Here is a 23,651-nt window from a genome sequence, read left to right as displayed (position 1 = left end):
ACATTTGAATAAATATCTTATTACTGTGTGTCTGCCTATATATTATTTCATGAATTTCTGTTATTCATATAACAAGGAAAATGCATAATAGAACATAAACATTGATAGATTAAAGGTTTGCAGTAATTTTATAATTGTATCTTTGCAAACCGTAAGTGGTAGGCTAATGAAGCCGATTCGGTGGGGGACATACCCTTACGAAAAAGGAAGCCTGACGTGCACCTTGCCAAATTTTGAACAGAGCGTCGGTTCTACGTGGACTGCAAGCGCTGTGATTGGTCCACTAGAACCCCTCCCATCAGTTAAAAAAACCCTGCATCATAGGTATTTCCGTTTGCGACAGTGAAAACAAAGATGGGCCAAGTTGAGGAGTGATTAAGCTGAAACTGCAACAAAAGTCGCCCTTTATTACTACCATCACTGTTGGTCTTCTTAAAACATACACAACAAGCTGCTGTTTCTTCTTCGTTATTCGACGACACAGAAGTATATATGAAAACCGACGGGTATTCTACTCTTCTGATGATGAAAATTGTGTCACGCACACTGTACGCGGAACCTTGCTTATCCGTAAAATTGGACTATATTTTGGCCTTTAGTGTGATGGTAACCACACTGTTCACGCCATTGACTTTTAATTAGTACAGAACATTATGGAAGGCAATGGGTGCCGTCAACTGTGTGCTTACTATAATTTATCAAAATTACAAATGAAAAGCATTCATACAGGTTTAGAACAACATCAGGGTAAGTAACTGATTTTCAATTTTTTTGGGTGAACTATCCCTTTAACATCAGTGACAGTACAGGATATACACATATACAAAAATACATATTTTTGGCGACTGAGGCTTTATGATGGTTACTTTTCAAAGAACAATGCTTTAACCTCCTTAAAAATCATCTTTATGCCTAAGTATTTATTTATAAGTGCTTCTTTTTAAATCGGATGAGGTTGTTATGATGCTGTGAAGCCTTGCTGCTGCCTCCAAGTTTAGGCTGTCAAATTGATGGAAGCAAACAGGAATTAACATTTCCCTTTTGCTCTTCTGCATGTTATCACACTTCCTTTGCAATATGAAAAATGCTAAATCATATTTTCTGTGGCCAGATATTTGTTCTGGAAACTGACTTTAACAATTTTAACCCTTAAATAAATAATTATTGCAACACTTAAGCAGCATGTAATGCACCAATATTGGGTTTCATGTACAAATGTGTGTGTAAGTTTTAGTCACAAACAAATATTTAGTGTAAGATATCTTTTTTTTTAAATAAAAGGTTTCTATAGCCCAGTATACAGTTAAAGTGACAGCCGCATTTAAAGGCATTTTTTACAGTGCAAAACAAGACTTACAGAAAAAACAATAATTTACTTTTCGAAACTACAATAATTGGCACAGAGGTTAGTAACATTCCACTGTATGAAGTGTTTAACAATTTCTGTAACCAAAGTAATATTACAGTCCTATGTTCTGCAATTTTGACCATCTACAGAGACGTTTAAAACTTTATGACCTATAATAACTAGTTTCCAGTAGTGGCCAGAGAGTTTCAGCGTAGGACGTGTTGTACGATGCAGTTCTGTAGTGGTGTAGTGACGAACTCTGAGACACATAGCAAAGACCAAGAAGTCGTCTAAACCAAAGATTTCAAAGAAAATGGCGGAGGACTTCGATATAAGACAAGATGATATTGAGTTATCTGAAGCTAAAATAACTAACAACGCACAGTTCTCGTGAGAGTGTATTCTAACTGGATCTTACACATCATACGAAACCCATAATGAGCACTGGCCGCTACTAAGTTATTATAGTTCATAAAGTTTTAAATATGGATATTTTTCTTACAAAATCGAATCCATTAACCCCTCTGTCTGGAGCATATTACTTCTGTGAAGGATGAATGCAATTTTTTGGGCTTAAAAGTCCCTGTTTTGTTTTTTTTGTTTTTTTACATTTATGAAGATCGGAACAGCCAGGACATTTTCTAAAATAACTCAAATTGTGTTTCACTGAAATAAAGAATTGTTGGATTTATGTTATTCAATTATGGACACTGGTTCCACATGATTTAAATATTTTTCTAATTTTAAGTAATTTTATTTTAAGATAACTTATTTCAATCATGTGGAACCGGTTTCCATAATTGAATTACGTAAATCCACACAGTTTTATCAGTCTGTATCTATCCATATGTATCTTGGATGGCTTAAGGGTGAGTAAATCATGGGGTAATTTTCATTTTTCAGTAGTACTGAACAGTGTGGGTACTAAAAGGTGAACTGACAACCAAATTCAGATGCAGTGTGTTCGGAGCTAGTGTGTACATGGCCATTGACATTTAGGCATTTACATTTAGGCATTTGCAGATGCTTTTATCAAAATATTAAATCTGTCAATCAAACTGACAGAACCTTTCTGTGGCAAAGAACGTTCTATGTAATGGGAAGAGGCTATACAATTTGTGTAAGGACCTTGACTGTAGGAAAGCCAGAAATTGAATTCTGGCATAACTGCAAAGAACGCTTTTAATCACCTTTATTTTTAAGTTGTATATAAAGATTGCTACTTCTTAAAATGTTTAATTAGATTCAGGGGAGTACATACAGCAGATTTCCTTTTCCTCCGTTTTAATATGTTAAACTTAGCAGTTCTCTCTTTAACAAAATCCTGCATCTGCACTTTTTGCATTTACAATTTTTATGTCAATCTTTTTTTTTACCTTTAGCAAACTTAAACAACACCAGAAAAGTGTGATATATTGTTTTACTCAAAATGAGTAATATACTTTTGGCTCAAAATGAGTAAAATGGATAATCATGCAATATTAATGTTCAAGAGCAAATCCCCCACGGCTTCCTGTTATTTTTCTAAAAGTGCTTAGAAAGCAGTTAAATCTCATAGTGATAACATAAATAGATGGCAGCTGTAGATGTAACTGTAGGTTAAAAGAGTGCTATTTACTGTCAGCATAAACTGACACATTTGATGAATGGGTTGACAAAGAGGTAATAAGATTGGTTAAATGTTTAAAAACATGCACTTAGATAACTGTGTTAGATAAGGTTTATTAAAGGAATAATTTAGGCCTACTTCAAATTATCATTTGTGATTTTAAAGGCGGGGTGCATGATTTTTGAAAAACACTTTGGAAAGGTAGTCGGGCCGAGTACCAAAACACACTTGTAGTCAATCAGCAGTAAGGGGCATGTTTGTTTAGGGAATTTCAAATGTCAACATTGGCTTTCAGAGATCATGCATCCCGCCTTTAATCTTTGACATGACCTTACACGACATGACCTACACTTTAAAACATTACATATTTTACATTTATGTTATTTACTGCCAACAGTTTGTTCCAAGTTAAATGAACATGAAACATTTTCAGTCTTTATTTTTTACTGTAAGTTACTGGCAACCAGCTGCATAATTACAGCAATTTTTTTGCAGTGTACGTCAGTATTAAATATATCAAGGTTATATTTTTATATTTTATATAAGGTATATTTTTACAGAATGTTCTTTACATTATGTAGGATGATTTTATGTTGAAAACAGTAAATCACAAAAATTTACTTTAGCTGTTTTTTACAGGCAGGTTCACATTTTATCATGATTTTCTCACCCTCATGCCACATTTATAAGCATACACATATCACATGCTTTGCTATAGGGTGCTATAGTGAAGGGGAAAATTATCAGTGAAAGTCCTAAAGTTTTGATCTGTTGCACACATGCTTCAGAAAATAGAAAAGAATACACTCAAGTCACATAGTATATAGCACTTTAATTGTGCTGGTGACCATTTTACTTCGTATGGAAATAAGTGGAGTGAAAATGTTATGTTCTATTGTAGAAAGAAAGATAGGCGTTCAACAACATGAAGGTGAGTACATAATGACATAATTTTCATTTTTCGGTTCACCCTCCCTTTAAATCAATAATCAGAAGAGGTTTGTTTTGCCATGGCTCATTAAACATTACCTGCATCTATATTGCTCCTAGGCTGTTTACTGAAACCAAACATAAACAGTAGGCATATTATGTTTCACACTCATAAATGCTTTTTTTGAATAATAATAGACAGGGCATGTAGGCAGATGTATTATGTAGATAAGCGAGGGATAACAGAAAAGTAAAATCCTCCACGCATCAAAGCATTAGATTCGCTCTCGCGGTAATTTGATGTCATACTTCAATCTGTGTGCGCAGCGCCGCGAGTCGAAATCAGGCTTGTTCGACTTTATGCGGCGCCGCAAGAACCGACAGCCGGATGACGTCCAAGTACCCGCGAGAATGAGTCAAGAAATCATTTTTCGTCTCACTCTCGCGATACTCTGACGTCATTCGGCTGTCGATTCTTGCGGCGCCGCATGAAGTTGAACAAGCCTGTCGTCTTTTGACTTCACAAATGCGGGTCAGCTTTGATTCGCTGTTACCTGGTAACGAGGTCCGCCAAACTGATTGGCTCTCGGGTCAAGGAAACGGGAAGCACGCAGGTTGTGTGTGTGATTGAGTAATTTATGGGGAGGGTTTGAGCTAGATCTGCTGCTGTTGCGGACAGAGACTATTTCAGAAACGCGTGGCATTCACGACAGGAGGGGCGCGCTGACAAATCGCTCAGTATACGAACACATTTTTAAAGACCAGCCCGTTTGTCTTCATAAATGGGGAGCTTCTTTTCTAAAAAATCGAGGAGAAAATCTCCTAAAAAAAAGGACGCCGCTGGGGACGAGAGCGCTGCGGGTAATGACCTCCCCGAAACTAACAACAGTGCGCTCGGCAGCAACAGCAACCAGGAGGCTCCGAAGCAATACAGTTGGGACAAACGAGAGAAGGTAAGGCGATGCATTATAATACCAGCTTAAGTTATTTTTTACGTGCATAAAAAGATAATTGATACTGCTTTAGGAACTAACTAACGGTAACAGAAACAGCTGATCTAAAGAATAAAGTGCCGAAGTGACATAATGCGTCAGCTAAATCACTTCGTTAAATCCTAATGCTAGCGTGTGATGTAGTTTACAACATGCTAGCAAAGGGTTTGGCCACTCTTGAGTGTTTTTTACTGCAAGTCACTGTTGTAAAATCATCGATTTCTCTTTCATTTTAGCTGTTCACGTGCTATTGTAAATTGTATACAGAGTTTATTATCATCGGCTTTAAGTCAGTGCACGTAACTTGTTCGCCTGTCGCTGTGTTGAGGATTAGCAAATAAATGTGTCGACATTAACATACAGTATGACAGCAGAGGAAGGGAGTGAGGGAGTGTCTGTCTGCCCCTCTGATCGCAATAGTATTAGCAATGCTTTGAAAGCGTTTTTAGGTGTCCGGAAGTATGCATGTTTCATGCTCAAATATTGGTCTGGTCAAGGCTCTAACAGTTAATCAAAGTTTTCCTGTCAAAGACAGTGACTGATTTAATAATAAATAAGACTCTTGTATTGTTTTTGTATTGTTTTTGTGGTAGGCTGGTGTCCCAAATGTCTCAGACGGTCCATCCAGAGATACTTCATAACTATAATTTACCTTTAATATAAAGTACCTTAAATTTGTGTGCTCGCACAAAAAGTTGGATTGGGTTGAAGTGCAAGATGAGTTATTCACCAAGGTTCAATACTTACAACAAACCCCTAACCCTAAATATGAACAATAAATACAAGCAATAAAAATGGTTGGCAGGGTTGTTTTTACAGAAGCATTTCACTTACCAGGAAGAATTGATGTTTGTAAAAGTTATCTTATGTAATAAATAAGAACCCCCCTCTGAAAATGAGGACATCCTGTTGCAAAACAGATCAGAGAGCAAAAATAGCTAATAATAGTGTCATCGGTTTCTGAAGTACTCCCCTTTCTAACTTTGGCGTGTTTTTTTTCTCTCAGGTTGATCCCAAAGACTTCATGCTGACAGGCCTCAAGAATGAAACCGTTGGCCGGTTGCCAGGCACACTCAATGGCCAGCAGTTTGTCATTCAGGAGTGTGAGAACTGCAACATCTACGTATTGGACCATTCGGCGACTATAACCATCGACGACTGTGTGAACTGCCGCATAGTGTTGGGTCCAATCAAAGGCAGCGTGTTCTTCAGAGACTGCAAAGATATCAAATGCGTAGTGGCCTGCCAACAGTTCCGCACCAGAGACTGCAAGAAAATGGACGTCTTTTTGTGCTGCGCCACCCAGCCCATCATCGAGTCTTCTACGGGCATGAAGTTTGGCTGCTTTCAGTACTACTACCCTGAGTTGGCTTTCCACTTTAAAGATGCAGGCCTTAGCATTTTCAATAACAACTGGAGCAATATTCATGACTTCACACCTGTGTCCGGAGAGACCAATTGGAGTCTCCTGCCAGAAGAGGCTGTTGTCCTGGATCACGTGCCTTTACCGGATTCTGAGTCGGAGTTTAAATCCGTGAGAATTTCGACCGAGGCGAGCCGGAGCATAGTTCCCCTGACCAAAGGAGGCCGGCGTAAGGAGAGCGAAGAGTCCTGCCTGTTTGTGTTCTTCGCTGGAGACTACACCACTGCTAATGCCCGCAAGCTTATTGATGAGGTTAGAGATAGTTTGAGAAAGCTTCCAACAGTTGTTGCTCATCTGTAGGTGCTGAATTTTATTAGTGTTACTACCTTGAAATGTCTCATGCAGGAACTTCACAATGAGTCAGTAGCTGCGTTTCCATTACCCTTCAAATGGCGCAAATTGACATTGCAAATTTGAAAATACAAAAATTATTTCATTTCTTTTTTTTATTTATTGATCGTAGCAAGTTTGCCATGGTGATTAGGAAATGAAATAGGGTGTCTTTAGTCACTCTGCCTATAAAAATAGAAAAAGGAAATGGGTTGTTCCCTCTTCAGTTTAATTTTCTGACGTTTATTCGTCTTTAACTACTGGGCATGAGACCAACAAAACAGGGTATGACTAATTTTGTCTTTAAAATAGTGGCTTAAATACAGTTTGGTTTGTTAGTGCTCCTGTATAGCGCAGTGGTAGAGCATTGCGTTAGCAGCGCAAAGGGTTATGGGTTCGAACCCAGGGAACACACATACTGAAAAAGACGCATACCTTTTAATGCACTGCAAGTCTCTTTGGACAAAAGGATCTGCCAAATGCATAAATGTATATGTAGTTTAAATATATTTATGGTTTATTACTTCTATAAGTTATATAATATGTCTGTTTGTGGGCTTCCAGGTTCCCTTGAGCATTTTGTTATAATTGCCCATAAACTGCATGGAAAGAACATCATTCATGTATATTAAAATGAAACCCTACACAACTTTGCTGACATGCAGATTGGACTATAAAACTGACGCATCCCACCATAATGTGGGTTTATTTTTGTGTATATTTTGTAATTTTAGGGGGCGTGCACACCAAAGTATTTAACCTGATAAGTAACACTGTGCCGTACATGGTACACCCCCTCCCTTGCACGTGCCGTACACGGTACACCCCCTCTCTTGCACGTGAGGCAGCAGAAACGTCATTGTAACTTCGAAGCATTAAATCTTCAAACTATACGGTCATGCAGCACATTGGTTGATGTGATATTTGTCCCTCCCCTCCTTCACTGTGATTGGACGGCAGAGTGAGAAATGACGTTGGAAACAATTGAAAACATACGCCAGCCGCCAGCGTAGATGCTTTGGTGTGCATCTTAGGCAACACCTTAGTGTTGAATTGATATTACTTTGGGTAATAGCATAACATTGATGCCAAATCACAGGGCTTAATGCATGTCTGTATGTATGTATGTATGTATGTATGTATGTATGTATGTATGTATGTATATATATGTATGTATATGTATATATATGTATATGTATATGTAGTATATAAAACCTAACCATTAAATGTTCTCTATGTACCATCTAAATCCAGGCATCTACCAAAGGCTTTATCCTCATCCAGACCAAAGAGGTTTCCATGCGTCCTGAAGATGTGAACAGAGTGTTCCAGGATAACGCTGAAAGCCTCACCGAGTGTATCACCAAAGGTGCTTTAATGCATTGTGTTATAACTATGTACCTATGTACTTATGTAACTATGTATATATAGACCATTTACATCCTCTTAATCAAAAATATTGTTTGTAGAATTTAATCTACATTTATTCTGATCTTTCTAACTGTAGGTCCAGTGGTAGCCCTTGAGCTGAATGGAGACGGTGTAGTGGAGGCATGCCGAGCCATTGCTGACGAATTGTTCAATGGGACTAAGGTAAACGCACCACAATACTATCATTTCAAGTCCATTTCACTATCAAGTCCATTTGTTGAGGATGTACTCTGATCAACTGACACCATTTTGTTATCTGCTGGTTTTTGCACAGGTGTTTGTTTCTGAGAGCAAAAGCACGTCCTCGCGAGACGTTGACAACTTTTTCAACTTTGCTGACATGCAGATGGGACTGTGAAACTGACGCAGAGGGTCATCCCACCATGATGTGGGTTTATATTTGTGTATATTTTGTAATTTTACTGTTGTGACTGTTGATTACTTTGGGTAATGGCATAACATTGATGCCAAGCCACAGGTCTTAATGGGTATTTTATGTATTTGTATGTATGACCTGATAAATATTTTTTTTTCTGATGTCACAATGGTATTAATAATGGCATGGTGTCAATCAGTTCATCTGAATCAAGGCAAGTGCCTTTAGATATAAAATAAACTCAAAAAGAACTGGAATGTTAGAGTCTAATCAAACTTTGGCTGTGGACATTTTCATTTATGCTGAAAATCGTACATTTAATTATATAGATATTTATTTAATTGTTTTTAATGAATGTATAGAAAATGGTGTTTTATTCAGATTTGTCTGTATTCATGTATCAATGACACATTTGTATATCTAAGTGTATGCTGGGTAGCTGTAAAAATGTGTACTTGTTAAAATATTTGTCAGAAAACAATAATTGTGCTGAATCATATCTAATTGATGTGCTAGGTCACACATAGTCATGTATTAATTTTTTTTGTTATCAGCATGATTTTTGACCAATCTTTTATGTTGAAAATATATTTTGTATGCTTTTTCAGTATTTTTGTTTTGTTTATTATAAACAAATATGTGTCCTCCATATGTGTTTTTTAGGTAACACTGTTCTGAAATGAATGTAAAAATTTGTAACCAATACATTTAGCAAATTGAATTAAGATACTACTAAAAGGAGATTTAGTTTCTCCTTTAAACTTCTGTTTTTTTGTGAAAATGTTTAAGATCACCACTTTGCTGTGACCAAAAATATATATATTTGTACATTTCAGATCAAATTGTACTTTATCATTTGTAGACAATTTTGTAGAATTGAATACAAGCTGTGATTTGTCAATACATTTTTTGTTTGAAAATTCTCTTTTATTGTTTACCAAGCTAAATTAGATTTGTTTAGAATAAAAAAATTAAGATGATGCAAAGTGTATTTCCTTACATTAAATTTGTGAGTTACTAATTTTAGTTTCATTTTCTAATGTTGCTAGAAAAACTTGCACAGAAGTGTTAAAAAGTCAGATATAATCTTAGTAGTACAATCTTAGTTTACTAAGATTATATCTGACATTTTAACACTTCTGTGCAAGTATTAAACAGTAAAGTATTACTGAATATTAAACTGATTTGATTATCCCTCAAAAGCAACAAGAGGACATTTACTTTTCCCTGGAAAGAAATATGCTTAATAGTCGGTTTTGCCCTTGCGCTCTCAGTAAGCAGGTCAATGAATAGGCGGAGTTTAGGACCCAGCGGTCGCCCAGTACAATAGTGCTGTTGTGTCGTGGTGAGAGGGTGATTGCTGCTTTTGGGATATTGACAGTGGGACAGAAAAGAAATAAGAAATATACGCGTGTTTTCCGCCTCTATAGACTGCTGATTTAAAACACCTTTGCAGAGTCCACCGCTTTGTGCGATCGTCCCGTAACGGTGGATTTTTGGATGTGAGGTAAGGGTGCAGCGCGAACAATACTGCTCGTGTCTTTACACAGGGCTCAGTGTGCCAGTTTATCCAGGGCCTCCTTTATGTCCGGGATTTCGGCGTCCGTTTAAAAACTGAGATCGCATTGTTAGCAGCGATTCCGATCTATCGCGTTTAAGTTTGTGATTACACGTTAAACGGTGTTACATACGTGAGTATGTGAAAGTAGTAGTCACTGTAAAGTGTTCGCCATGTAGGGCGGCTCGAGTTTGGCGCCAAGGCCGTCAGAAACCCTGAAGCGTTCAGCAATGGAGGACACTACCACCTAATGCTCATTGCTCACACAGAGTTAACTATATAACGTTAGGTGTTCACATTTAACCTGACTGTGTGCAACGCTATTTACGTGGCTATGTGAACGTGCATTGGTTCATTGTGAACTGAATAAATTACACATGCATAAGTGAACATTAGGACAAGTTATTAAAATGAATATAGTAGTGTACAAAAATGATTGCTAAATGGCTTGCTTCTCGTTGCATCACGCTTTGGTTTTTACAAAGGGGGAGGTGATATTTTAATTCTCGTTTAATATCTTGTTTGATGCGGGGTGCAAAAATACACAGCTTTTTTGTTGGAGTTTGTAATGTTTATGCTTTGCATGTGTTACCAGTCAAAACATAATACAGTTTAAACGCTTTAATAATCGTATTGACTTCTTTAGTATGAAACACTTTTGAAAATACTATAGTGTGACAGAAAAAACGTTAGATTAAAAAGACACAGAATGTTATGTGATGTCTAAACAATCTCTAGTAAAGTTATTTGCGCCCAGAGAAAGTTTGGACCGGAAGTACACTTGGTGGAATGCGGGAATTCCCTCCCCGAGCTTCCGGTTCCCCCCTCTGGTTCCCGCGAAATCCCTGAACCGCATATTTTAATCTGTGTGGTTCTTGTCAATGGCCACTTTAGTTTAACGTCATAATCTGCAAATATTTAAAAATATTAATTCAGCTAAAAACCAGATTGCAGCATCTCTAATATAAAAGCAGAAATCCCACTGCAGTGTACTTTAGTATTTAGTATACTAGTGTTATACTACTATATAGGAATTACTATATTTTGTTGATACACACTATGGTATACCATAGTATTAGGTATAACGTTAGTGGATTTACCTGTAGCAAAGATTGTAGTATATTTCACTATTATTTACTATGGGAAGGTTTAAAAACATTGTATTATGTAGACTACAGCCTACCATATTAAATGCAAAAGTATGCTATAGTATTTTTATGTGTTTGATATTTTTTTGTATAGCCAGTTAAAGGAAAGGTTTGCAGGAGCACTAGGCCAGCGTGATATGTTGTTGTGGGGTGAAGCATGCAGCTCTGTTGGGGGTGTGGGGTGATCTTTTTGGGCAAAGCATTGTGCTTTGTCATGGCACAATAGGAGTGGGGGTTGGTTTTTAATTGCTGTCATCTTGTTGTGCCACAAAGCAAGGCTGCCCTGTGACCAATAGACCAGGTTGTTCCCTTACCACTAATATTGTTGCCTTAAACAGTCTGTTTTTAATAAAATTTAAAAAATCCATTATTCAAGACAATTTTATCCAAAGCGATATGCAGTGCATTCAAGGTACATTTGTATCATTGCATGTATTCCCTGGCTCGAACCCATCACCTTTGCATTGCTAATGTAATACTCTACCAATACTTTTCTTGATCAATTGCTTCATTTACACTTGACACTTTTAGATGCGAGTTGGATTCAGTGTTTAAAATAGCGCCCATAGTTGAATGTGTTTTTGGTTTATCTTCGAAGACTGCATCAGTTCACCGCTCTCAGACCTTCTTAAATGCAGGTCCCATTAGGGTTTCCTTTTTAAACAAGACGACTGTGTCTGTAAAGAGGAGTGTGTGCGTCAGAAGCAGATGTTTCTTTGCAAGTGAAAATGCAGGTCTGTTGCTGTCACAAATGTGGCTTTAGTGCCATGTGAAAAGTCCTTAAAAGGAAAACGGCACCGTTTTTCAATATTTTACTTTCCTCAACTTAGACAAACTAATACATGCCTATCTTTTTTTAATGCGTGCACTTCATCTTTGCACAGCGTTGTGAATGTGTTAGCATGTAGCCTAGCCCCATTCATTCCTTAGGATCCAAACAGGGATGAATTTAGAAGCCACCAAACAACTTCCATGTTTTCCCTATTTAAAGATTGTAACATGAGTAGTTACATGAGTAAATATGGTGGCACAAAATAAACGTGGCAATTTTTTTAAGTGGATAAAAATGAGAACTATATTGTATGGCGGAACAGCACTTAGTTTGCAGCACTTCATGATGATGTTACTGCACACCGAGGTTGAAGTGCTGCAAACTAAGGGCCAATCTCATTTCTCTGTCTTCCCCCTTCCCCTTTGTCTTCGTCTTCCCCTTGCCCCTCGAAACCGAGTAAAGGGAAAAGGGGTAAGACAGATCGTTCGTCTAAAAAATGAGACACCACTCGATTACCGTTTGCGTCACCTTCCCTTGTGCTTACTGGCTGCTACGTAAACAGACAAGCGTTGACAAACAAAGAAGATGCCGTTGTCTCAGGTTGTTGTATCGATTGCCTGAGCAGAGCTCAACAAATAGCGCATAACTTAGCTGCTAGCTAGCAACTTAACTAGCGATTCAAAACAAAAACATTACAATTAAAACCGCTTGAACATTTTATTAAAAGTATCATAAAACTTGAGTGTCATAATATAATCTCAATTAAATTGCAGAAAATAACGTTACTTTCATTCGTGTGACTTCTTGACATTCATCAAAAAAACGTCTTGATGCCGGCTCTCCTGAGATATTCCTACGTTAACGTTTACCCCTCTCTTTCAAGTGTGCTCCTTATCACACTTCGTTTCAAGCGCTATGTATCCCTACGCCTTGGCCCTAGCCCTTGATCAAACTGAGAATTGAGACACCACACATGAACGCGCAAAACCGAGGTGAAGGGGTAAGGGGAAGTGGTAAGACAGAAATTAGACGCACCCTAAGTGCTCTTCCGCAGGGCAATATAGTTCTCATTGGTTGTCTGCTTAAAAAAATCGCCACGTTTTATTTTGTGCCACCATATTTACTCATGTGGCTGCTCATGTAGCAGTCTTTAAATAGAAAAAACATGGCTTTTAAATTCATCCCTGTTTGGATCGTGGGGAATGAGTGGGGCTCGGTTAAATGCTAATACATACATACACGAAGCGCTGTGCAAGGATGAATTGCACGCATGGGAAAAAGATAGGTAAGTATTAATTCGCCTAAGTTGAGGTAAAAACATTGTAAAATATTGAAAAAACTGTGGTGTTTTCCTTTAAGGAGAGTGGATCCTTTTTTGTTTACTTAGTCTGACATTACAGAGCACTACATTTAAAATAGGCTTTATGCCTAGCTGCACTACTTCCTGAACTTCAGCCAGTAGGGATGCTCCGATCAGGATTTTTGCAGCCGATACCGATCACCGATTTGTAATCTTCGTGATCGGCCGATTCCGATACCGATTTTTTTTAAAGCTGATATGCAAGCTCTTTGATGACTGTAACTGTTACAATCTTTCTAAATAAAATAATACCATGGATGTTGCCTTTGTTAAATTACTTGCAATAATTAGGTATATCATTGTTTTAATAGAGACTCAAATAAATAAGCACAACAAATATTTATTCTGCAAAGAGAAATTTAATATGGCTTTAAAAAGGCTTATGTCTCCTAAAAGTACTGAAAATAAAACACTTCATAGACTTTACTGTATTAATTAAATATACACGCATTCGTATTAAGTATAAAAATTCTTAAGTCAAGAGCAGAGAGTGATTTTATTGAGAGATAAATTAGGTTACTGCAGCTTTAAGACGTGAGAGAGAGATCGCTCTGTTCACGTGCACTGATGACAGGCTGCTGTGTGTGTGGGCGGCGGCTGAACGCAGACAAGCAGCTGTGAGGAAAATAAAGTTTAAACGCTCAAAACTTTAAGACGCATGCAAATAAGAAACTTTTGGCATGAGGATGCAATTGTCCGTGATAGATATGTGTTGTATATGCTGTTTGATGGGGATGTGAAGACGTCTCGCGCTGTTTACCGGAGCGCGTCCTCCTGTAAATATGCATATCTGTGTAAAGGCAAGGAGAGACATACAAATCTGCACGCTGCACATGAGCAACAGGTTGTAAAAATGCTCGCGCTACGTAAAAAATGTCTTTAATTGCCACCGCATTCAGGATCCTTTTGATGACAAAAGTAAACAGAAAGGTCGGTTTATGAGATCGGCAGATTTAGCGAGCACCGATCGAGTCATTTAATGCCATTATCGGCCGATACCGATCGGCGGCCGATCGATCGGAGCATCCCTATCAGCCAGCTCCTTGTTTCCTGTCTGCCATTATTGGACAAACTGATTAATCCAGGTGTGTCTGATTATTGTTGTTGTGACCACTGAGGTCAGGCACACCTGGATTAATCAGCCCGTCCAACAATGGCAGACAGGAAACAAGGAGCCGGCCGAAGCCCAGGAAGCAGTGCAGCTGGGCACAAAGCCTATTGAGACTTTGAATTCACAAAAATCAATAACTGGGCCTGATAATACATTTGATCCTAACGTAACGCTGTTTTTTCCATACAGATCCATACTTATCAATAACTTGCTTGCATTACAGAGCACAGCCATTAGAATATGTCTGTACTTGATACCCTTATATTATTTTAATTCAATGAAAAGTCACAACTGGGTCAAAATAGATTTAATCATTTAATACATTAAGGTATGCAGTACAGATCTATACTATCCTTAAACTGTGCTTACATTACAGAGCAAAACCATTAAAATAGGTCTGCGCTTGATACCCATATATTATCTTAATTCAATGAAATTTATAACTGGGTCATTTCACTCCAGTAACACAATAACACAACTGCTGACAAAAGTCGCTTTGGATTAAAGTGTCTGCCAAATGCATAAATGTATGCCGTTCGGTTGCAGTCTCCGGACTTTAGGGGGTCTGGCCTGATGCTCCTCCAACTACATCCTGTATGCTAAACTGTTATATGATACAGTCGCTTTTATGTCTAAGTAGGACAGTTTCTCCAGTGGGTTTAAATTATAGTTATATAATGCAAGCTTATTTTCTTTCCTTAAAAGGGGTTATTATAGTTGGTTGATAGATATGCAGACAGTAAAATTGCTCTCAAATCTTTGTTCCTGTTTTTGTTTGGCTGTAGTAATTGGCCATGCAATCTAGGGGGCGCTGTGGTTTTAATTCACTGTAGTGTTACATTCTGCCAAATTGGCAAATTCCACCTAAGCCGCCCTCGTGCTGTTTCCTGTCTCTGGTATTTATAGCGCATGTGCCAGTAGGCTGAAGTTTATTGCGAAAACGGAGGTGTTGGACTACATCATAAACTTACCACTATCATAAATAAATAACCTACTAGTGCAAAATGATACAGTGATGCTTATAAGTCAGAATCCTTTATGTACCATATTAGTAGTTCTGCCTACAATTTAAGGTAGTTTTTATTAAGTCTTACTAGATTTATCTTATCAATGTCATTACTTTCAGAAGCGCCTGAAAGACTTTGCTTATATAAGCTGTGTGTGTGCATATTTTTATATATGTGGGTTGGCTGCAATTGCTTCTAGTGAAGCTGGTTAATATTTATTTAAGGAGGCCTCTCTTGGTTTAAAAAAAATCAGCATTTTCTTTGCAGGGTGCTTCATAGTCCCGTTACCCTCCATCGGGTGTATTACTGTCTTACAATTTTATTTTTCGGCTTAAACTGTATGCATTTCCTTTTGTTTTCCAGGCATGAGCGGACGACAGAAAACGCACGGCGGATGAACACAGTAGCATGCAATTTATGGTGAGTGAGAAACTTACAACAGCCCTTACAGTACAGTACAGTGATGGTACCATGGTAAAAGTACTTTACATTTTTATGTAAATAAATTTACACAATTTTCATCAAGGTACTTCACAGAATAGCTTTTAACTTATATTTTACCAATTATTTTTCATAAACACATCCTAAAGCATTAATGCTTAGTTTCTATCATTCATCTTTTATGAATGATTAATGAATAATTTAATGGGTTATTTATACCCATCTTTCTTTATCTCTCATTGCAGGATACGTCAGGATGAAACGACTCAGGGCTTCAAGCAGCAGTGACAGTTCAGACAATGAGAGTAAGTACAACTTCATGCTTTCAGATGCATCCAAACTTCTGTGATCTTAAAGTTACATTGAACATTTATAAAAAAGTAAGGCAGATTGTTGAACTTTTTTATCACATCGTAAAGGTCCCTCAACGTCCTTCTCCTCTAACAAGTATGGGAGCAAACCAGGCACCCCCGCCTCTGCTCAGAAGAAACCGGCAGAGGTACGAACAGAACAAGGACTTTAATAAAACTATTAGTTGCCAGATAAATTGGTAACGTCAGTCTGATACATGAATGTTTATTATTTTTTTGCAGGTGTTCAGAAAAGACCTGATCAGCGCGATGAAGCTGCCAGACTCGCATCATGTGTCTCCAGAGGATTATTATTTGCTGGCTGATACCTGGAAGCAGGAATGGGAAAAAGGGGTGCAGGTGCTCGCTAGTCCAGATACCATCCCTCAGCCTTTAGTGAGGTACGTCATGCGCTTTAATTACATGCTTTAAAAAGCACTTCTGATTACCCATAATGCCATTAACGTGCAAATAATAAAAATAAGTGATGTCGCTTTTGTGCAACTGAAGAGTTTGGTTCCAAAACACGATAAACCCCATTAAAAAAAAGAGTTACAGCCAAAATCTGTATTGTATTTGGTCAGTATTAAAAAGTCAATTTTTTTACGCAAAATCAGATATCCGCTGTGTTATCCTGTCATTCTTTTCTCACTTTTTTCCAAACGCCAGTCCTCCTCTGCAAAATGCAATAAATCCGCTTAACCAATCACAGCGCACCATTCCACGCATTGTAAACAATAAGGGCGGTGCTTTGAATACACAGAATCCTAGTTTTTCTCATCTACTTTGTACTTTGTGATCAACAAACAAACAACAACAAAACAATACTTTGATGGCATTGATAAAACTGTGGTGGTTTTCTGTGGCGGGAAAGAAACGTAAGCCATCATAATCGAATAATTTACGCAAGAGGCACTCGGGCGAAAGAAAAATGTCGGCTGTTGCTTGTAGGGATGCACCGAAATGAAAATTCTTGGCCGAAAACCGAAAAAAAGGAAACCAAGGCCGAAAAACCGAAACACCGAAATAAATTATTATGCCAATTATTAGTACAATTGCATTTATGGCTATCACTGTGTACTAAATTTACTAGGGGTGTGTGACGGATAAAAAAACTCACAGTTCGGATCACATTACAGTTTTTAAGGCTCAGATCAGATTATTTTTTCGGATCAGCAAAAAGCAGGTGGGAAAAATCTAATAAACAATAAAGAAATTGCAAACATTTACAAAAAAGAACAAAGTTGTACATTAATAATGTATGAAATTAGCATTAGGTACAGAAATCAAATTAAATGAATCATAACACAATAAATTAAATATATTATTATTTTTAGAGCTATTTGTCTCTTTGTCATGGGTTGTTTGATTAACATTAATGACACAGACTTTAGTAGGTTAATCTGACTGTAATCTATACATACTTAAGACATAAACAAATGTTTTTATTAGAAAAAAAATACTGTGGAGATCATTTTGTTTATATGTGCCCTGTCAATAACAGACAGATTTTATGTTTGCTTGTTTTTTTTTTTTAAACGCGTTTCTCTCGTATGTGCACTATTGAGGGCACTTAAACGCGCGCACACACAGAGACGAGGGTGAATCCCAAACAGCGCAACAGTCACTCCACATAAAAACGTTACGTTGTGTTTCATTGCTTTATTCGCCAAATGTATGTTAATGGATTACAGTATGAGACACTTTAGCGCGACTTTCTCTAAAGAAATTTCGGTGCACCCCTAGTTGCTTGTTCTCCCGACAGCATCAAGCTTCTATCATGCTAACACATTGACCCCAGGGGATCTTATGAGAACTTTCCATTTTTTACTCGAAGTCAACGAAAATCGAGCAGGACCAAAACATTTTACAGCTGATTGCTGTCAAAAAAGTTCAGCAACGACGTCCCAAGGATGACAGCAGCAATGACAGTGTTCTTAATGACACAAATATAACATAACACTAGACTGATAAAATGTAACCTTGAATGCACTGTGAGTCACTGTGGTGTGTAAAAGTAAAAATATATATAATCTTGCATTGCCTTCTAAGTTTTAAGCAGTTTTCATATGCACAATGTACCATGGTACTAACACAGTACTTTTTGTAAGGGGCATTGTTTGCTTAATAACTAAGTGGCTTCATCATGTTTTTATTTTTTTTGTATAGGATAATAGCAGAGAAGCCAAAGGAGGTCCTCTTTAGTAAACCAAGAAAGTTTATCCAGTGCTGGAGTCAGGACTCTACGGAGACAGGCTATGTCAACATCAAGGAGCTGGCAGAGGCTATGTGCAGATACGATCTAGATGATATAGATCTATACTGGCTCCAGAAGCTTAATGAAGAGCTTCTGCAAATGGGTAAGTGAGAGGAAGCCAGTATAAGAAGACCATATGTTCGGTGTAATCGATCCCCAAAAACCCAAGATTATCTTCTTTGGAATAAAGTATCATTCGTCCCTTTCAGGTGATGGGCCATTGGATGAGTTTACAGTGGAGCGGGTAATGGAGGCTCTGGAGAGGCAGTGCCATGACAACATGAACCACGCTATTGAGACGGAGGAGGGTTTGGGAATAGAGTACGATGAGGACGTTATATGCGATGTGTGTCGCTCGCCCGACAGCGAGGAGGGGAATGACATGGTCTTTTGTGACAAATGCAACATTTGTGTGCACCAGGTAAGACACTAAAAACTAATCTGTGCTATGGTAGAAGCCAAAGCCAGCATTAAACATAAATGTAAATGTTTGTAAGTACTGTAAGATAGAAGTATCAAACTTATCATCCTCTATCCTGCTGCAGGCTTGCTATGGCATTGTGAAAGTGCCGGATGGAAACTGGCTGTGCAGAACTTGTGTGCTTGGCATCAATCCTCAGTGCCTTCTATGTCCCAAAAGTGGGGGCGCAATGAAGGCCACCAGGGCGGGCACCAAATGGGCTCACGTGAGCTGTGCGCTTTGGATACCGGAAGTAAGTTGTCACAAGCTTACTGGAATGATGACAACATTATATTTTAACACTTATTACCCTCTGAATTTGTCGACTTTAAGTTTTTACTGTAATTGCAAATATAAAAGGGGACATATCATGAAAATCGACTTTTTCCATGTTTTAGTGCTATAATTGGGTTCCCAGTGCTTGTATCAACCTAGAAAATGTGAAAAAGAACAACCCAGCAACTTAGTTTTGGCAAACCATTCTCTACAAGCATGTGAAAAAATAAGTTATTGAAATGTGGCTCCCCTTGTGATGTCAGAAGGGGATAATACCGGCCTTTAATCTGCACTATCCAACCACAGCACTGCCATTTAGTGCAGAGAAAGAGAAAATAATTGACAGTACAAATGAGTTTCAGTTATAACAAACCACCATCATGGTGATCAGTGTTTGCATTTCATGAGCTCATTTGCATTTAAAGGACACACCCATAAACGGCACATTTTTGCTCACACCCACAACGTGGCAATTTTAACATGTTATAATAAATTATCTATATGGTGTTTTGAGCTAAAACTCCACATATGTACTCGGGGGGACACCAAAGATTTATTTTGCTTCTAAAAAAAGTATTGTGAAATGTCCCCTTAATGTTTGTGTATGTGTTTAGGTGAGCATTGCATGTCCGGAAAGGATGGAACCCATCACCAAAGTGTCTCATATACCCCCCGGTCGATGGTCACTCATCTGTAGTCTTTGTAAAATCAAGACAGGAGCCTGCATACAGGTAATGCTATAGAGCAAAATGCATGTGACCTAGTCTGTAGGGTGATTTTTTTTGTGTGTTTTACTGGTTTATTGTAAAGGCCATGTTGTAAGTGTCAGCTTGTCTCTCACCTTCCAGTGCTCTGTCAAAAACTGCACCATCCCTTTCCACGTCACCTGCGCTTTCGAACACAACCTGGAGATGAAGACCATCCTAGATGAAGGAGACGAGGTCAAGTTCAAATCCTACTGCCTGAAGCATAGCAAACCCAAAACTGGAGAACCAGGTTTGAGTCCGGCCCGACACAAACCTCCGACCGATACTGAGAAACTGGGCCTGAGGGCTCAGAAGCTTCAGGAGCTGGAGGAGGAGTTCTACACGCTCGTGCATCCTGAAGAAGTGGCACAGGACCTGGGACTGCCTTTCCATCTGCTGGATTTCATCTTTCAGTACTGGAAGATAAAGAGGAAAAGTAACTTTAACAAAGCTTTGCTGCCACCTAAAGACGATGAAGAAAACCTTTTGCTGCAGCCGCAGGAGGACAGCATTCACACACGCATGCGCATGTTCATGCACCTGCGCCAGGACCTGGAGCGGGTGGGTACTTCTGGTATTATCACGGATGCTTTCGAATGCTATCTTAGTATTGTGGTTCACTTGAATAGACGTCATTGGCAAAATATGCTTTATGCTGACAGGGTTCCCACGAATCCTTGAAAGTTTGTGAAATCTGGGGGAAAAAATTTAAGGCCCTGGGAAGTTTATGAAAATACACATACATAGATACAGGTTATTGAAAGTGCTTGAATCTATTTTATGCAAGAAGTTTTCTGGAAAAATATCCATATTATTCCCTGTGTAGTGTAGGATAATATCATACGATTTCTAGCCTTTTAAGCACACGTGCTAAACTGTTCACTTTAAATGTTTATATCTTGTGAATGTTGATTCATATCAAAATGCTTTATGCATAGTTGAAACGTCAAACGAAATGATGAAAACGTCTCAGGTTACGTATGTAACTGTTGTTCCCTGAGAAGGGAATGAGACGTTGCGTCTCTTTGGCCATACTTCCTGCGTCCCTTTAACGCCATCTTTGGCAATATTTCAGATAGCAATATACTTCCTGGCTCCCGTGTCACCCTGTCTTTGTCGTTAAGCCTCACCATTGGTTGAATTTGATATACACATTCAGATGCACTTATCTCTGGAGGCGTCCCCAAAGTGTCACTGCAGTGACGCAGCACGAGTTCCCTCAAAAGGGAACTGTAACAATGTATCTTAAAAGGTAACACAATGTAACCTTGCTCTCACTTGAAATGTGTCCCCACATTTTTTCCTTAAATTTGAGGGTATTGGACCTGGAAAGTCCTTGAAAGGTCCTTGAATTTGAAGTTAGCTAAGGTGTGGGAACCCTGTGCTGATTCTTTCCTTTTAATAATGGCTAAAATAATATCTACAGAAGTTGAACAGCACTTATTTTTTGACCAATTATCAGACAAGCCCTTTACTTCCTTAATATTTTATATTGCTTCATGAATAATAAATGTTACAAATGATGTAGCGCTTATTTTCTGCCAAATTAGGCAGTTAGGCTAACAGCCGAAACTGCTTACACATGCATTGTTAATGTTATAATATGATACTATGACAGCTGAAACGAAAGGTATCACAGATGAAGTCTTGCATTGATCTTTACATGTATGTGGTTTTATCAGGTGAGGAACTTGTGTTACATGGTGAGTCGAAGAGAAAAACTGAAGCTGTCTCAAAGTAAAGCTCAGGAGCAGATCTTCAATCTTCACGTCAAGCTCATCAACCAAGAGTTGTCTGCAGGTAAAAACGCTTTCCTGATGTTTTTATCTGTTAAATTATTTTTAAATGACCCCATGTTGAAAAAAGGGGTTTGCATAAATGCTTTCTCCTCAATAATTTCTTCTGCTTTTTCTGACAGGGCTTCCAGTATCGAGTTCTTTAGAGAACCTGCTGTTCCCCCCTCCTCCCAGGATAACCTTAAAACTCAAAATGCCCAAAGTGTCACTTGGTAAAACCAACTCCAAATCTGGTAATGGACCTTTATGCCCAGATAACAGCGTTAATGTGTACGACAGCATCGAGGGAGGCGTCGGTCAGGGAAAACCGCAGCTCCATCAGAGTCGGACAGAGGAGCGTGCCAACGGTCTCATCCCTACTTCCATCTACATCCGACGAGACGGTGGGACTCCGCCTTTGGCCGTGAAGCAGACGGGCAAACCCCTTGCACTGCACGCTGCCCTCCACGGTCAGTCGTCTAACGGCAAAGTTAAAAGCGAGACGGGCAAACCCCTTGCTCTGCACGCTGCCCTTCGCGGTCAGTCGTCTAATGGCAAAGTTAAAAGCGAGACGGGCAAACCCCTTGCTCTGCACGCTGCCCTTCACGGTCAGTCGTCTAACGGCAAAGTTAAAAGCGAACAGGAGAAATCCCGTCAACCAAAACCCAATGGCATTATTGAGAAGCCTGTGCTTCAAAGAGACACTTCCTGCCAGGTGTCTACCGAGCAGGAAACTCGTACTGAGATTCCGGGGAAAATTCAAATGGGTGGATTCCACAAAACCTCCCTTGAGCACTTCAGCAAATCCCTCAAAGAGGCCACTGTCAGTTTAGTTCGGACTGACGACCTCCGGGCTTTCGAGAAGAACGCACGCAAGGTGGCCGGCTTCACCAAACCGGTTTCCGGTGAGCGGCCGCTAGGGGGCAGCAGAAGGTATCAGGAGAGCGATGGTTACTGCCCTGATGCGGAGCTCAGTGACTCTGAGCCCGAGGCTAAGAGGAGGTCTCGGCCGGGAAGTAGAGGGCATAAACAGAAAACCCCAGCTGGCAACTTAGTCAAGTCATCCAGTCGAACAAAACTGTCTTTTGGCTCTAGGACATCATCAGTGCAAAGGTGACATCTCCAAAAGCATTGAAATGTCAAACACACTGCCGCATATTACCGTAAACACTCCGGTAATCCTACTTCCAGTCTCGCCCTCTGGAAAATAGTTTTCCTCTGTTGAGGATTAGGCGACAGTCATCTGATGGAGCAGATACAAACCAGAGCTCAGCCTTTATATGTGAGCAGTGTAGATTCACTTTTCACAGAAAAGGAGTGCCAAACAAATCTCTCCTGTCTATTGGCACAGATTCATCTGTTTTCTTGATGGGTCTCACTGTGTCTACCTTCCAGCTCAGTGTTTCTGTAAAACTCAGTAATGGAGCATACACTATATTAACTTGGTCTTGTACAGTACAGTACAGTACAGGTTTTATGGGTCTTGAAGCAGTGTTTCTGTACTAAATGTAAAAAAAAGAACCTCAGTTTTTAGACTGTACATAGTAGTTTGTGTTAAGACGTGGATCATATTGAGAAGATTTTTCACTTGCAAAAACATTACTTTCTTACTGATATGGTTATGCAAATAAATAAAAACCTGAGAACTCTGTGACAAATGTTTGTTCTGAGTTTGGATGATAACAAGCTGTCTGTTTGATTAGTCTTATTTCATTGCATTTCTTTCATAAAGTTAGTATTTTTATAAGTGTTTGTGTTCAGTCTAGAATGATTCAAATACTTAATTGCTTTTAATAGCATGAATATAGTGTAGTTAAGATAGTTAGAGAAAACTAAATAAACAAGCCGAAAATTAATGTGGTTAATAGGTTCTCTCATTTGTCTGGACAGAAAACATTCTAGACAAAGCAGGGAACATGCAAACACGTAATAAAACAAAATAACTTCCCAA

The 23,651-nt window shown here is 38.7% G+C and overlaps 2 protein-coding genes across 2 annotated transcripts; both read left to right on the top strand.

The window, feature by feature from the left end:
- The first annotated feature begins 4,454 nt into the window (after positions 1-4,454).
- On the top strand, positions 4,455-9,344 carry rp2 (RP2 activator of ARL3 GTPase). Its single transcript, XM_055213995.2, has 5 exons — positions 4,455-4,840; positions 5,886-6,554; positions 7,887-8,001; positions 8,140-8,225; positions 8,338-9,344. The coding sequence occupies exons 1-5, from the start codon at positions 4,670-4,672 to the stop codon at positions 8,419-8,421; spliced, it is 1,125 nt and encodes a 374-aa protein (XP_055069970.1). The 5' UTR covers positions 4,455-4,669; the 3' UTR covers positions 8,422-9,344.
- A 383-nt stretch (positions 9,345-9,727) lies between these two features.
- jade3 (jade family PHD finger 3) lies at positions 9,728-23,358 on the top strand. Its single transcript, XM_055213783.2, has 12 exons — positions 9,728-9,946; positions 15,759-15,815; positions 16,082-16,141; positions 16,256-16,335; positions 16,430-16,587; positions 18,356-18,546; positions 18,653-18,864; positions 18,989-19,156; positions 19,794-19,910; positions 20,028-20,486; positions 21,608-21,725; positions 21,844-23,358. The coding sequence occupies exons 3-12, from the start codon at positions 16,093-16,095 to the stop codon at positions 22,815-22,817; spliced, it is 2,526 nt and encodes an 841-aa protein (XP_055069758.2). The 5' UTR covers positions 9,728-9,946; positions 15,759-15,815; positions 16,082-16,092; the 3' UTR covers positions 22,818-23,358.
- The last annotated feature ends 293 nt before the right edge of the window (positions 23,359-23,651 follow it).

Source organism: Misgurnus anguillicaudatus, chromosome 8, assembly GCF_027580225.2.
Source record: "Misgurnus anguillicaudatus chromosome 8, ASM2758022v2, whole genome shotgun sequence".
NCBI lineage: Eukaryota > Metazoa > Chordata > Actinopteri > Cypriniformes > Cobitidae > Misgurnus > Misgurnus anguillicaudatus.
Note: the sequence above shows the minus strand (reverse complement) of the source record. Positions and strands in the feature narration are given on the sequence as shown.

Bases quoted from the DNA above. Each gene is read 5' to 3' on its own strand.
- rp2 (XM_055213995.2), top strand. From the start codon at position 4,670: ATGGGGAGCTTCTTTTCTAAAAAATCGAGGAGAAAATCTCCTAAAAAA. The intron at 8,002-8,139 runs GTGCTTTAATGC...TTCTAACTGTAG, and splicing joins CACCGAGTGTATCACCAAAG to GTCCAGTGGTAGCCCTTGAG. The intron at 8,226-8,337 runs GTAAACGCACCA...GTTTTTGCACAG, and splicing joins AATTGTTCAATGGGACTAAG to GTGTTTGTTTCTGAGAGCAA.
- jade3 (XM_055213783.2), top strand. From the start codon at position 16,093: ATGAAACGACTCAGGGCTTCAAGCAGCAGTGACAGTTCAGACAATGAG. The intron at 16,142-16,255 runs GTAAGTACAACT...CACATCGTAAAG, and splicing joins TGACAGTTCAGACAATGAGA to GTCCCTCAACGTCCTTCTCC. The intron at 20,487-21,607 runs GTGGGTACTTCT...TGGTTTTATCAG, and splicing joins TGCGCCAGGACCTGGAGCGG to GTGAGGAACTTGTGTTACAT.